The 15,122-nt window shown below is 38.2% G+C and overlaps 1 protein-coding gene across 2 annotated transcripts; it reads left to right on the top strand.

Moving 5' to 3' along the window:
- The first annotated feature begins 311 nt into the window (after nt 1-311).
- LOC126995547 (mitochondrial fission regulator 2-like) lies at nt 312-14,800 on the top strand. Of its 2 annotated transcripts, XM_050855184.1 has the most exons (7): nt 312-467; nt 4,627-4,845; nt 4,987-5,100; nt 5,970-6,584; nt 7,111-7,435; nt 7,814-7,951; nt 13,693-14,800. In XM_050855184.1, the coding sequence occupies exons 2-6, from the start codon at nt 4,628-4,630 to the stop codon at nt 7,907-7,909; spliced, it is 1,368 nt and encodes a 455-aa protein (XP_050711141.1). In that variant the 5' UTR covers nt 312-467; nt 4,627; the 3' UTR covers nt 7,910-7,951; nt 13,693-14,800. The 2 variants fall into 2 exon arrangements, with proteins under 2 accessions (XP_050711141.1, XP_050711140.1); XM_050855183.1 differs by having other exon boundaries at nt 7,814-14,800.
- The last annotated feature ends 322 nt before the right edge of the window (nt 14,801-15,122 follow it).

Below are 15,122 nucleotides of genomic sequence, written 5' to 3'. Positions count from 1 at the left end.
ATATATATATATATATATATATATATATATATCGATCGATCGATCGATCGATAGATAGATAGATAGATAGATAGATAGATAGATAGATAGATAGATAGATAGATAGATAGATAGATAGATAAATAGGTAGATAGATAAATAGATAGGTAGATCTTCCTGTAGTACACTTGTGTAAAGCTGGTGAAAGTAAAGTACGTACTTCCACCTGTGTATCATGATAGGCCTACATTTTTCTATAGATTTCCTGTTCTGAAAAAGGACCATCTGTAGCAATGTATTTAGATGATTCTTCAAAATTTTAGAGACATAATATTCAGGCGAAACAAGAAACTCTTCCAGACACCATCTGTGAGCACCCACACTGAAGGAAGAATGAACAGCGGGCGGCGCCGTTGAGCAACACGGCGGCGGCGGCGGCGCAGAACAACAACAAGTGACGGGAAACATGAACGGCTTGGCGTATTCAAGTAAGAATGCCCGTGTGTGACTGCTCTTTGGCGTAAATTGGCAGTTATGTAATATTCATCGAGTCTCCACATAACAGTATAGTAAGATTGAGGGGCACTGATGACCCGAAAGATATACCATGATTGAACAGTTGAAGTAGGTCGGTGCACAGCAGGCAAGGCCTGCATAGGGAATAGAGTGGAATGGGAATAAGGAGCAGATTGAGGGGCTACAGAAACGAAAAGAGGGCAGAAAAGTAGGGGTAAATGTGTAGTTCAGCTTCGCCACCTTAAAATACCATATACGTCTATTTTGTAGTTAATGGGGAGGATCACTTGCCCTTTCACCACAGTATGAAGGCGTTCATGGTTAAAAATATCCTAACCTAAGCAAATCTGGTATTATTCCAGAATGTCACCCGTCCCAGCAATGAACACCTTGGTGCTATAAGAAGTATTTTGTGTCCATACAACACACTGCTGTATTGTTTTTCTGTTACAAAAAGAGTGGGATCAAGGGGGCAAAGCCCCCTTATTAGGTAGGCTATGTTAAGTTAGGTTTGGTTGGTTTAAATTTATTTGGCACACAGTGTTGGGTGGTGGAAATACGCAGCGCAGGATGGGACAGGGCGGTGGCGGGGGTGGTCCGCTAAACGGGCTGGTGTTGCGAGAAATACCTCCTTGCAGAAATAAGTCGCTCTGCTGTCCACCACGCTTGCACGTTTGGGGAATACACAGCAGAAAAAATATTAATTTGCCTGGTTTTGTTCTAGTTTGTCCACTTGTGATCTTTGTGAACAGAGAATGAAATATAGAAACACAAGCAAATTGAACCTTTCTCTGCGAGCTATTTTGTGGCTGTGGTGGCGGGTGCACAACAGGCATTGAAAAGTCAATCATTTAATGATTTGCGACAAAAACAGTTGGCAAATTATTTCATAAACACACTGAAAACTAGGTACGAGAAAAAAATGGTTTCGTCCAACAGTGTCCCATGGGTGACATTCTGGAAATTTACCGCAAATCTAACATGACCATGTTAGCTTCACTGATGCTTAGGAAACAGTTAGGGCGGTTGCTGCTGTCGAGGGTGTATCAGTAAGGTTAGGTTAGTTTCTAACCATATGCACCTTCATGTTATGGTTAAATGGCATGTATTGTTGCCTTTTATCCATACTGTGAAAGTGTATATGGTATTTTGAGGTGCTGGAGCTAAATTACACATTTATCTTTATAACTTAACCTGTTTCACAATGACATGATTCTGTTTATTTCTGTAAAGAAGTTTTGATGTTTTTAATTAATCTGCCTACTACTCACAAAAATCACTATGGTTCAACACAATTATAAAATTTGTTTTGGTGGGGCCAAAACTTCTTCACAGTTCTGCCGCATCACCCCCAATAAATCACTCACATATGTCAGCTACATACTATTTGAAATGCTGTATCAAATATTCTGTGTACATAAAATAAGATTTGACATCATTGTGTCCAGGGGACTCCCTGAGCCCTTCTGAACTGATCCTCATAGCTGAGTCGAATTATAGTTTTTATCCCCCTCCCCAAAACTTGTAATTTCCACAAAAAATAATGAAAATTATTAGCAAGCTATTTCAAATCCAGTAGAAATGAAAGTTTTGTCCTTACAATATGTAGAAATGAAGAAAATAGGTCCTGCAAGATCATGAGGAAATTGGATTCTGCTGCTGCCAGAGTTGAGCCACCTTTCTCAACTGCCATATTGTAAATGGCTCATTGGAAACCATATCACAAATCAGGCATGTGTTTTGGACCACTTTTACAGGTACGTACAGTACTGTCATGTAATCCAGTACAGCCTGTTGCATGGTCGGACTGTCAGTGACTAAACAAGCTCCCCACTGGGCTATCCAGCGAGGAAGGTGACTAGACACTCAGCGGGATGAAATATAAGATTGGTCGAAGGTGGGATGTTCTTGCTAGCCAACAGCAAACTAGTTCAAGAATGTGGATTTGTACTTATAGCCATAGCCAAAAACAAAGACCTAAGAAGCAATACAAAGCGTCAAAAGTCTAAAGGAGGAGAAAAATCGGTGTGCCTAGCTTGGGCAACGACCTGAACATATGATGTTTTCAAACAAAGATGTTTATTGCAGGACATTTTTGGTCTCTCCATCATTGGAAGGGCATTACTAATGTAGGTGTTCAATGTAGATCTCTTCTTTGCCCGATAAACCTAACGAAGAAAGCTTTTATTTACAACTGAGCAGTCTTTTTCTGAGATGTAGACTACTTATTCATTTATGTGTTAAATAGGATGATTTTCAAATCATCATTATCATCATACAAAAACACTATCTAACAAGAATTATACACTACAAGGATAGCTCACCGAAACGTCATCGATGACATTGTGACTGCATAATGGTCATCTGGTTCACTCTCTCCATATAAAATGTATTAGAAAACCATTACATATTAATCTTGTCACTTATTCAATGTCAGGTTTTGCACTTTTTTATTGCTTAGGATGTGTAATTAAATTAGGCAGCTGTTGAGTTGGCAAATAGTATACAGTAATATAATTATTTGATAAATATGTTAGGAAAAGGTACTGAGAAATATTGCTGTCTACCATATATCAAAGCTTATGTTTTCTCAAATTTCATTAACATTCATTTTCTACAACTTACCTAACAGGGGTAACTAATCCTGTCATCAATATTGTTATAGATAATATAGAAGTTGGTATAGTCTTTGTGTATTCTTACATATACATTGAGCCTTTTATACATTATTTATATTAACCATTTGATATAATTTTCCTGATCCAACAGTAATACTTCAATTAATATTATATCTATGTTAGCTATTATGATGACAGAATTAGTTACCCCTGCAAAGTTGTAGAAAATGAATGTTAATGAAACTTGAGAAAATGTAAGCATCGATATATAGTAGACAGCAAGATTCCTCAGTACCTTTTTCTAACATGTTTATCAAATAATTATATTACTGTATACTATTGGCCAACTCAGCAGTTGCCTAATTTAATTACATATCCTTAGCAATAAAAAAAGTGCAAAATCTGACAGTGAATGAGTGACAAGATTAATAAGTAATGGTTTTCTAATACATTTTATATGGAGAGAGTGAACCAGATTGTATACGCGGTGCATTGTGGGTAAAACAAATCCTTAGTTAGCTATCCTTATTATATAGGTTGAGCCACTGCAACACCCATATACAGCACAAATCACCATTTTCACTGAGCACGCTGCGGTGAGAACACAGTGAAGTGAACCAGTTTCCCGCCCAGCACCATTTGTGTACATGTGTGACGTCATCCGCGGTGCATTGTGGGTAAAACAAATGCTTAGTGAGCTATCCTTATAGTATATAATCCCTGGTATGTAGTATGTGTGTAACATTTGTTTGTAAAAGTTTTACGTATGTTGATAATTTCAACAAGGAACTTCTTAACCCTTAAAGCGTGGGCTTGTTTTGCTGTACCTGTCCTCCCATGCAGGCATATTCAGGCAAAATCATACCTCACTTCAACCTTTCATACCTTCACTCCTATTTAATTCAGTGACTGAATGAAGTATCATTGTAAAGTACACACCCGTAACTATCCTTTGACGTCACTTTGAAGACTATATGACCATTGGTAGAATGAGTACGGAATATTGAATAGGATCACTGAAAACACATTATTATAGACAGTTTTTCACCCCTAGTGGACCTCCCTTCTATGAGTTATTAATAAATAGCATAACTTTGATAAGTTTATGTGAACCCCCCCCCCCAGAAAATTAACTTCTGGGCCTTCCTGATGCCCTTGATGGGTGTTGCGGTCAAAGGTCCCCCATCTTGTCGATGAAATTCACTGGAAGGGTGAGAAGGGGTGGGATGTCTAGCGGACATCTCAAAGCTAGTGCAAGGTGTACACTGACCAATAATTAGTCAAGGGAGCATGGTTGGGTATTGTTTGAACTCTAGTTCAGCATAAACAAATTAAATTTGACGGCACTCTAATTCAAAAAATGCCTTGTCCACTATTGTCGACACCCGCGGTTTGAGCCCAGGCACCAGCTGTCGACTATTGTTGACACCCGCGCTTTAAGGGTTAAGCTACACACACAAGCCAATGTTTGATAGTGTTGTCATTGATACTTCCTACCACATTATGTTTTCAGGATGAGTGGCCTGTGGGGGCTGCTGGGTGGGGTATGGGAGGAGTTATGGGTGGATATTGGGGATGGACTGTGGCTGGTGCTGAATACCCTGGGACTTGGCCCCCTCGTGGTTCATCTCAATCAGGAGCTGGCTGCCACCTCCCCACACCGGAGAAGATCCATTGTCCGCATTTTGGGCTCTGTTCTCCCCCTAAAACCTGTGGAAAGACCGTATTTAAGGTATAAATCCAGTCACCTTTTTTTTTTTTTTCAACAAATATGTTTTTGATGAAAATTTGTTTATATTACAATTTTTTAAATATTTTTTTATATGTTTAAAAAGAAAATAGTGATGATACTGTGTACCACAATTTTCTGCAGATACGTTGCACTGCGCAGCTTGAGCACCTCCTGTGACTCCCTCTACTCAGCACACACTCAGGGTGGGATCGATGCCAAGTGGCTAGCAGACACAGAGAGGATAACCAGGTTCAGGTCTGTTTTCTTGAATATTCTCTGGGAGTGGAACTCACATGCTCCCTCAATAAATCAAGAAATCATGCTGTGGAATATGAGATTATTGTATTGCTTGCTAAGTCTGAATTTATTGTGTTCAGCTTCATTGAACATAGTGAAAATCTGTTATGTCAAAGTACTAGAATAAATTCTCATCATGGCATACACATGACTTTGGAATTGAGATGAAAATGGTTCTAGTTTTGTGCCTAAGAATAACGTTGTCAAGCCACCTTTGTGATTTGAACTGAAACGTTCAACAATCTTTTAAGAATCTGTAGTTGCTTAGATTTTTGCCTACTATGGATAGCTACATGAAGTTGCAGTTATTCACTATTGCCATCACACAGACTTGCATATTCTTTTTAGGAATAAGTAACAATAAACAATTCAGAGTTTTAAAAGGAAAGATTGCCCATTGCAAGAGTTAACTAGCATCTTCATTCTTTTATCTCTTCTGCTGGTAAACTTTGGAACAGCCTTCCTTCATCTGTACTTCCTCTTGCCTATGGCTTAAACTCATTCAAGAGGAGAGTATCAAGACACCTCATCACTCTAAATTGACCTCTCTTTTGGCTTCTCATTCTTTCTGCTTTTGTTCAGAGCAGCATCTAGTGGGCGTTTTGTTTGTTTGTTGTGTAGTTTTTGCCCTTGAGCTTCCTGATCATTGTCTGAGCTAATCAGTCATAGAGATGCTAAAGCATATTTCTTGTCTCAGTCAGCTAAAAGTGACTCCTTTTATATGACCTGATATTTCCCGTCAGTCCTTGTATTCAGTTATCTCTAATTTTACATTTAAATTAGTTCAATACATTTATTATATACTAATAAGTACATTTTATTGGCAGACCAATCCTACCAAGATGTGAAACTGTTCCAAACCTCTTTCCATTGCCTGGCGGTGAGGAAGAGACTCCCCGATCCTCCACACCCTTCAGCATAGCCTCTGATATTGGCCCTCCCCAGCTTTGTCCAGAGGCAGGCACTCAGGGTGACAGCTTCTACCAATCTGGCCTGCAACACTCTACCATACATGCTGCCTCCCCTTTCACCAACCCTGCAGCTCTTGCAAAAATATCTGCCTTGGAGGATGAACTTGCACAACTACGCATGCAGGTTGCAGGTTTACTGAATCAAACTCACCGCCCAGCCACACCCCCACCTAGTCCAGTTCCTTCCATGGCACCTCCTCCTCCACCACCACCTCCTACACCCTTCCAGTTTGCTCCTCCTCCTCCTCCTCCTCCCCCTCCACCTCTATTACCAATGTCCTCAAATTCTGCCAGTGATCAAGGCTCTAGGAAGTGTTCTTTCTCAGATTTAATTGCTCAAAAGAAAGACAACATCAACAAACACATAGTGCCCATAGAGGTCCCACCCAGCACCACCAGTGCCTCCACAGGGGTGTCTATGACTGATGTGCTGAAGGGCCTCAACAAAGTCAAGCTAAAAAGGGTATCAAGGTAGGAGCATCATGCTGATGTTTTGCAATGAAACAAACATTTATTATCAGTCAGTTACCAATTTCCAGTAAAATCAGGATGGGAATGACTAATTGTGCCACATATAATTTAATATACCATCTTGTTATTTTCTTCCTAACTAACTGAGGATATAATTGCTGAGTAAGTATGTCATAAAAATCTTTTGTATATAATCAGTATAATCATCACCTATCACAAACTTTATAAAAAAGCATGTGGCTATACCCACACTCTGATGGCTGCTTCTTTGGGTCAGTAGCTTTTCTCCAGTAATTTAGCACATACTTCACTCTGCCTTCTTGTTAGATTACATGTCCACAGCAAGAATGAAAGGAAAGTAAGGATAAAATTGCATGTTAAGGGATGTCTCTTTCATAATTACCTCTCCTCTGATTGTTATGCACATAGGAATCATTATAATTAGTATTGATAGTGATGGTTGATATTCTATTCTGTTTACTGATTATCATATTGTACTTTCATTTAATTCAGCTACTCTTTCCAGATCTCCTGGAGGTACACCTGTTAGATCAAGGCCCAAGTCACCTACTCCTGGGGACCCGGCTGCCATCATTGCTGCTGCCCTCAAGAAGCGATTTGCTAACATGCATGCAGAGTCCCCAGAGAAGGAAGTGTCTGAAGATAACGAATTCAACTCCTCCCCTGAAACAACGCCAAAGACTAGTCGGAAAAGTTTGGTGGACATCCCAAAGAGAAAACTGCTTGACGAGGCAAAGAATCCTGCCCAGAACTTGTTCAAGCTGTTAAAAAGATCTCCTCGAGTACCAAGGCCAGAACCAGCAAAGAAAGAAAAGTCAGAACTTCCTGTTGTAAGGCTGAGCAAAACATTTTTATTCATGTAGTTTGATCACTCATTTTCATTAGCACTTTTTATCTTCCCTGGTTACCCTATTCCTATACTTCTCAAGGTTTGCGGTTTGACTCTCCATTTATCTCTTCCACTTTATAGATAATTATCCCCTGATTCTTGTGCTCCCTCTTTTTCATCTCATTCCCTCTAATTCTTTCTAGGTCACCCATCTGATATTAACATATCATACTCTATTTGATATCTTTTGCTGTTCCATAATATATTACTCACCATTTTTAGCCATGCCAAACCTTCCTTAATATGTAACCAGCTAAAATTCTCAATTCATAAACTAAAATTGGCTCACGTGTGCTAACCTATTGTTTGCCTCCACCAGTTTGGGCAGCACCTCCTCAAGAAGCGTGTGTCCCATCCGCCAGAGCCAAGGGACAGTGTGAGTCCCAGCAGTGAGGCCTCGGACCTGTCCCGCTGAGGGAGGAGCCTTGCCATGCCACTTCACTGGTGCATTTATTTAGTAAGAGAGCATTTAAGTGAACTTTATTTTAGCATTTAGGGTAAACAAAACTTTAACCATAAATGTATATATAAATTTACATTGCAAAGATGCTTTTCCTTCAGAAAGAGTATGATTTGGTAAAACTATCTCGTTATTGGTAATACAGCACTGACTTAAATGTAGGATATTAAGTAAGGGTAAACCTAGTCAGCATTATCAGTCATACTAATTCCTGCACTAAGTCAAGAAACAGAAGAACACATGCAGTCAGAGGAGGCCACAGGATCATTCACACACACAAAGAAAGGCAGCATAAATGATACCAAGCGGGACAGTGGAAAGACCAGGGGATGAACATAAATTGAGGAAAACAAGACGTAAAACTTATGTTAAGAAGTTTAGCTTCCCCAATAGAATAATTGATACTTGGATGATAGTCTTAATGCTGAAGTAATTAGAGCTAAGAACATCCACAGGTTTAAAGCAAAGGTGGACACAACAGATATGAAGACAGGACAATACAAACTTATCTGAAATCACATGTCCCTTTAGTTTCATTCATCACCATCATCATCATCATCATCACCAGTCATATATATTAGTACTGAAGTGTACACACATTGAAAGAAAACTAGACTGTAATTTATGCAAAGGTCTGATCTCCCTTCCACTTGCATTTTGTCCATCATTATCATGAACATTCTTTTCCACATAATGAAAATGGCTGGGCTGAACCTCAGGAGGTAAATGAATGCTCATAGATAGAGAAGAAAAGGTTACCCAGTGAAATATTCATGTATTTTTATGATATTCATGTAACTAACAGAAATGGGTTCATCAGTGGTTTTATTGAACAATGGCATCATTCCAAAACAGATCTTAAGAAATTTGTTTATATATTTTACATTTAACTCTCAAACATTTTTGAAGGGTAGAAAATCTATCATGTTGGTGTGAATATTTACCTGTAACAAAGAGAATGTGACCTCTGCTCAAATGTACAAACTGGTGTGATTAGTATAAGTATGTGCTGAGATGTGCTGTAATAGTGACAACTTGTCATGTCATAATCATGTTAGCTTCTATAAAAAAAAATAGTCGTGACAAGGTTCAGATTTGTACTGCATTCCATAAAAAGCTGTGGAGGACACCATCCAACTCAAATCTCTCAATTTAGTTGGAGAACCTCTTACTGAATGAAAGCCCGTATGATTAGGATGGTGTGCTACATCCTTTTGGTCTTAGAGGATAACTGGAGTATTTAATCTTACCAAATTCTTTTATGTGGCAGCAGCAATGTTTATGCATCATATGCATATGCATACTGGATCATATGCATTCCTTTTTTAGTATTCTTTATGATTATTTTAACCTTTAGTATATCTAACTTTTTAGCTGGATTTATTTTTGTATGTAAGAAGGTTAATCAAGAAACTAACATAATATTTATTGGATAAAAAGTGTACAATATCATCATGATCATTGACGTGCACACTTTGTCATTGCATCAATGTCATGGCCAAAGGTCACCCCAACTCTGTCAAAAATTAGGTGGTGACTGAGTGGGCAAGACAACAGCACAATATTCTTGAAGCCCATATTCAAGCCATACAAGTTCTTGACCAGTTTGATGAAAAGTCACATCAACCTTAGCCACTCCTTATTACTTTGTATACATGGAGGTTACACATGGGCCCTTGAAAACATACAGCCTTTACCATATCCTCTGTCAAGGCCAGCACAACTTTTTTTTTTTTTTTTTTTTTTTTCTATATTTCATTGTACCACTCCCCGTCATAGTTTCCAATTTAGCTTTGAAAAGGGGTGTGTAGCTACAGTGTCTGCCAGCAGTCTCCTTATACTTGTAGATCTGATTTAATTACCTCAGTTTTCATATTGTAGTCAGTACCCAGACTCTGTGAAAGTAGTGGGCAGTTTATTGCACCTCACTGTACTTTGGCTGGAGCAGAGAGAAAGCTGATACCTCTCCTCTGCTTCTTTAAAAAGAGTTGTGGAGCAGAGTACTTTGAAGAGTATCTTATTCAAATAATTCAGACTATTTCACATGAAAATATAGCAGATAAGAAAACATTGCTATTTTTATATTGCAAAATTAAGTCATTGTAGAGAAAGCCTGACATCTTCAGTTTCTTTTACAAACCCTCTTATCAAGCTAATGCAAAGGTGAGTAAAACTAGGCTTGCAATGATGTGTGATCAGCTCTAATGTATTAACAATGCACATATTTCAATTGTGTCAGCTTTGTTTTTGTTGAAAAAAGTAAACAGTATTGATTACTCCTGCCTGATGAGCCATTTTTTGGAATATATTACATCCCAACTGTTACTCTGAATTGGTTTTCACCAAAAGCAATGCTAATTAAGTTGAGACATGTGCTCAGTATGGGTCACATATCATCGCAAGCTTGCTGTTACTGATCTGAGCAACAGCTTGATAAATCAATGGCAAAAGGAAAGTGGAGTCTTAGGTTGTTCTTACATTTGCTTAATTTTGCAAAAAAAAAAAAAAATGAGTAAATGCTTTATCTGTTACATTTTCATATAAAAATATTTGAAGTACTATGTGAATAAAACATAATGGTACTCTACCCTAGTGCACTTGTAGAAAAGCAAAGGAGAGGCATTGTCATTCTGTCTGCACTAGTCAGAGATATAGGATAGTGGTGCCCTCTTCCCAAATTAAGTTTCAAAAGTTCATCAATAGTAGTCACACTACTGCTGATTATAGCATTTTCATGTAATATATGCATTCACTTTATCATCTGTTTATATTTATGTTTAACAACACATGTACATATCTAATGACTGTCTTTCTAGATATCAGAAATATCCACACTAATATTGCTCAAAATTATTAAAAAAAAAAAATTAATGATTTCTTGCAGTTCTGACATCCATAATTATGGTGACCTTAAGGGGTTTCTGTGTGTGCATGTGTGTGTGTGTGTGTGTGTGTGTGTGTGTGTGTGTCAGTCATGCATGACAGCTATGTTTTGGCAGTTAAGTACTGTAGTCTTGTTTTCATAAGCATTATTTACACAGTTGATATACAGAGTTTTTCAGATATGATCATAATACTGATTCATTCCATACATGTGACCACTTTTTGTTTAGTTCTTAATCCTGTACATGAGATTTTAATGTATTTGTAGAAAAAAATGTGTATGAATGATAACTGGCAAGTTTGACTTAAATGTTAAGAGTTAACAATTTGAATATTTGGATCTACCTAAAATATCACCACTACCTAAAACATCATTTTGAATACAGTAAAAATGACTGTATATTACACTGGCCAACAACAAATTTATTGTCTTAATTTTTTTTTTAGCTAATGTAGGACAATTTTGATGTGCTGAATCCAAAAATCACATTGGTTTTGCTCAATCAGGTCAACTTTTTTTTATCTATCGCCACATGATGTTCTTTATGTTTTTTTTTTTTTCTAAACATACAGGTATTTTCTATTTATATGAGGCAAAATTCTTTCTTATTTCTTTAAATAAATGAATTCTGAAGAGTTTACATGCGCCATTTTTTGACTAACTGGTATTTTTTGTATTTTGTTGGAAAAACAGTCCAGGTGCACCAAGTACCCACACTTTCTGTGCATGTGGGATAGTAGGGACAAAGCTCAGCATTACTTGAAGAAGGACTGGCCTGTACGGGAAGAATTGGTGCCTTGCAGAGCAAGGAACGTAATAAACAACCCTCTGGTGGACAGAGACAGGATACTCTTCCCACTGCTGCACATCAAGCTTGGCTTGATCAAACAGTTCACTAAATCTCTGGACAAGGATGGTGGCTGCTTCACTTACTTGTGCCATGCTTTTCCAGGATTGACCATGGAGAAGTTGAAAGCTGACATCTTTGACAGTCCTCAACTTTGTCAGCTCATCAGAGATCCAGAGTTTGAAAACTCAATGAACAAAGTGGAACTCGAAACATGGAAGGCTTTTGTTCTTGTCGTGAAGAACTTCATTGGCAACAAGAAGGCCAGGAACTACGCAGAACTTGTCACCAATATGCTGACTGCTTTCAGAAACCTCGGATGCAACATGAGCATCAAACTGCATTACTTATTCTCACATATGGATCGGTTTCCTGAGAATATGGGATCAATGAGCGACGAGCAGGGGGAGAGATTCCATCAGGACATGAAAGAGATGGAGACCAGGTATCAGGGACGCTGGGATGCAGTCATGATGGCTGATTACTGCTGGATTCTTAACTCTTTCATTGCTAAACGCTCACAGTGAGCGGTAGCGCATTTGCTGGTGGTGCTAAACGCTCGTTGCGAGCTCCAGCCACACTCACATCTCCCGCGTATGAGTGTGTTCCAACACTATTTCTCACAACACAGGATTGCTACTTGAGTGGGTTTTCCACTAAATTTGGTGGAAAATCATATCAGCCTAGCGCAGGAAATTTACAGACGAGTAACTGGTGGATGTTCTTTTCCAATATAGCGGCTTTTTTGCATAGTTTCACCTATCACCTGACTGATTCTTTAACCAAATAATTGTAAATTTTGCAATTGGCAATACTACCTTGCCAGCACCTCATGGAGAGATGTCCACAGCGCCCCCAATAATGGTTGACCGTCACAGACGCACTGACGTAAGTGTTCACAGGCAACACCCCCTGAACGTGCATGTACATTCGCAGGAGAGACATACATAACCGAATCCTTTAGATCTTGGCCTCCTCTTTCCAATGGTGTTTTGGGTTTTTAGCTGTGATGAATAGTTTTTGAGATACAGTGCGCCTGGGGGGATATTCGCTTCCTTGCCATGCGCACTGAAAGGGTTAAGAGAGACATCCCTACCCCTGAGCATTCTAGGAGTTCGAAGAAACGGAAGTTCATGCCCTGAATTTTGAACAATGATGACCTAATACCCAATTTACATGTACTTACCTTTATCAATGTCTACTATTCAATGTACACTTATCAATTTTTGAACATTTAATTAATGAATTGTGTTAGAAAAAGATTTTTTTTATCTTAAAAACCTATTTCGGATGAGAAATATTAACAAAAATCAACCGAAAATGTCACAAAAATGTAATCGATTTAGTTATAAGATCGGATTTTTAAAAAATCGACAACACAAAAACCTGACCTGATCAAGAGAAACGGGTGTCATTTTTGGATTCAGCAGTGCAGATTTCTAAATCAGTTGAAAAAACATAGAAGACAACTTACATTTTTTTTTGGGGGGGGGGGGGTTGTAACCCAGTGTTATTTATGCATTTTCTATTGCAATTGAAAAGCCCAAGATTCAGTTGTAAACATTGGAATAACTGTTTCAACCAGTGTACATGTTCTTTACATTTTTTATGCCTAACAAAATCTAAATGTTCTTGAAAATATTTGATCTAAGGACATCAGGCATTGACATAGCCATGGATGTGTACTATGCTTCTGTCCTACTGGTCAGAAGAGATACTGCGTAAAGGTTGGGTTACCAAAAGCAGAAAAGAATTTGGCCAAAACCATAACCAGCACTAAATCTCCATCACAGTTGCACACTGCAAAAGAAATCATTGAACTGGAGTACTTAATGGTATCTTATTTTTCTTACTGTTTATGCATTTATGAAGATTGATATCACTCCAAAAGTTTGAAGTATTAGTTCATCTCAATATATTTACCAGCCCTGGATTAACCATTGAGCAAAATAAGCACATGCTTAGGGCCTCAAGGGAAGAGGAGCTCTACAGATTTTTTTTTTCCAGTGACAGACTTACAATGGACCATGGAGCAAATGTTGCAGCTGAACCAGGGCCCATGAAAAGGGGGCCCACAATGAATAAATGTTTTTATTTCAAATTACATATAATTGGGGGGGTACCATAATCTTCTCAATGCTTAGAGCCTCTAATGGTCTTAATCCAGCCCTGATTTTTACTGTTCTCTGTTTTAAGAATTAAAAAAGTACCTCCTTTGTAAGACCTAGGAAGCCTGTAATGGCATTCAGCTTCAGGGATTGAAAATCAAAGTTGTTTATGGTAGGAAACTGTGAGTAAATATACAGCAACATGACAAAAAGGCAAATGTAAATGGCAGACAGTTTTACAGTTAATTAACTTCCAATTGTGTTTCTCTACTGTAAAATTTTATTTTTGAATATTCCAGTAATTTTCTTTTTACAAGTTTAAGTATTGTTGAGTGAAATAATGTCTTACAATAATATGAACTACAAATTTGAGTTTCTTTAAAGTCATTTTCCTGCCATGTGTTATTTGATGCCTAAACTTTGTGCCTTATCATGGAATCTTAAGAAATTCCAAGACTAGTGAAAGACATTGTGTTCTTCTGGAACCGTTATTTATAAGATGGATCTTATGCTTCCATTTTCTCATAAGGAAGCCAGCACACCTAGAGACAAGGATAAGGCAAGCTAATCCTGTACACTAACCAGGTAAACACACTATGTATGCATTTACTAGCATCTTGTCTTTCTCCTTTAACCCTTTCCATACGTGACTCAGACGTCTGCATCACAGTATGGAAAGGGTCAAGAGGAAATGGAAGAGGATTAATCCTCTTCTAAACCTTTCAATCCTCCTCTAAATTCCTCTTAATCCTCTTCCACTTCCTCTTATAGAGGTTTAGAAGAGAATTAACAGGAAATGGAAGAAGATTAAGAGGTTTAGAAGAGGACTAATGGTGATGATGTCGCACGCCCTTCGGACGCTGATGTCGGCGTCGCCGGATTGAAGGGGTTAATTTGTTATATACTTAGTGACTGTATGGAGTACATACATACAGTGGATATGTATATGTTTTATGTACAGAGGTAAATTGGTTCCAATTATTTTAAATAATAAAGCTTATTCTCTACTTTACCTCTCTATAGCCTACAAACCCTATATCGTGGTGCAACATTTTATGCAGCTAATGTTTCAAGATTAGTTCTCAATGGAGTATGAAATGAGCTTTTTATATCTATGTTTAGTAACATGCACACTACATCGCTTGAGCCATGACGGTAGACCCCACCAGGGCCTCGTTGTGAGGACAAACATTTTACAACCACAGCATTTATGGCTGTATGTGAATCACCTTACTTCATTAGGTCGCCTATCTCTAATACCTGTGAGTGGTTTTTGTGGCGGCTAGACGGCCTTTTTCTTATCAAGTTTGATTATCTAATTGTCTGAAT

Source organism: Eriocheir sinensis, chromosome 8 (genome assembly GCF_024679095.1).
Source record: "Eriocheir sinensis breed Jianghai 21 chromosome 8, ASM2467909v1, whole genome shotgun sequence".
Lineage (NCBI taxonomy): Eukaryota > Metazoa > Arthropoda > Malacostraca > Decapoda > Varunidae > Eriocheir > Eriocheir sinensis.
This window is presented reverse-complemented; position numbering and strand designations above follow the sequence as displayed.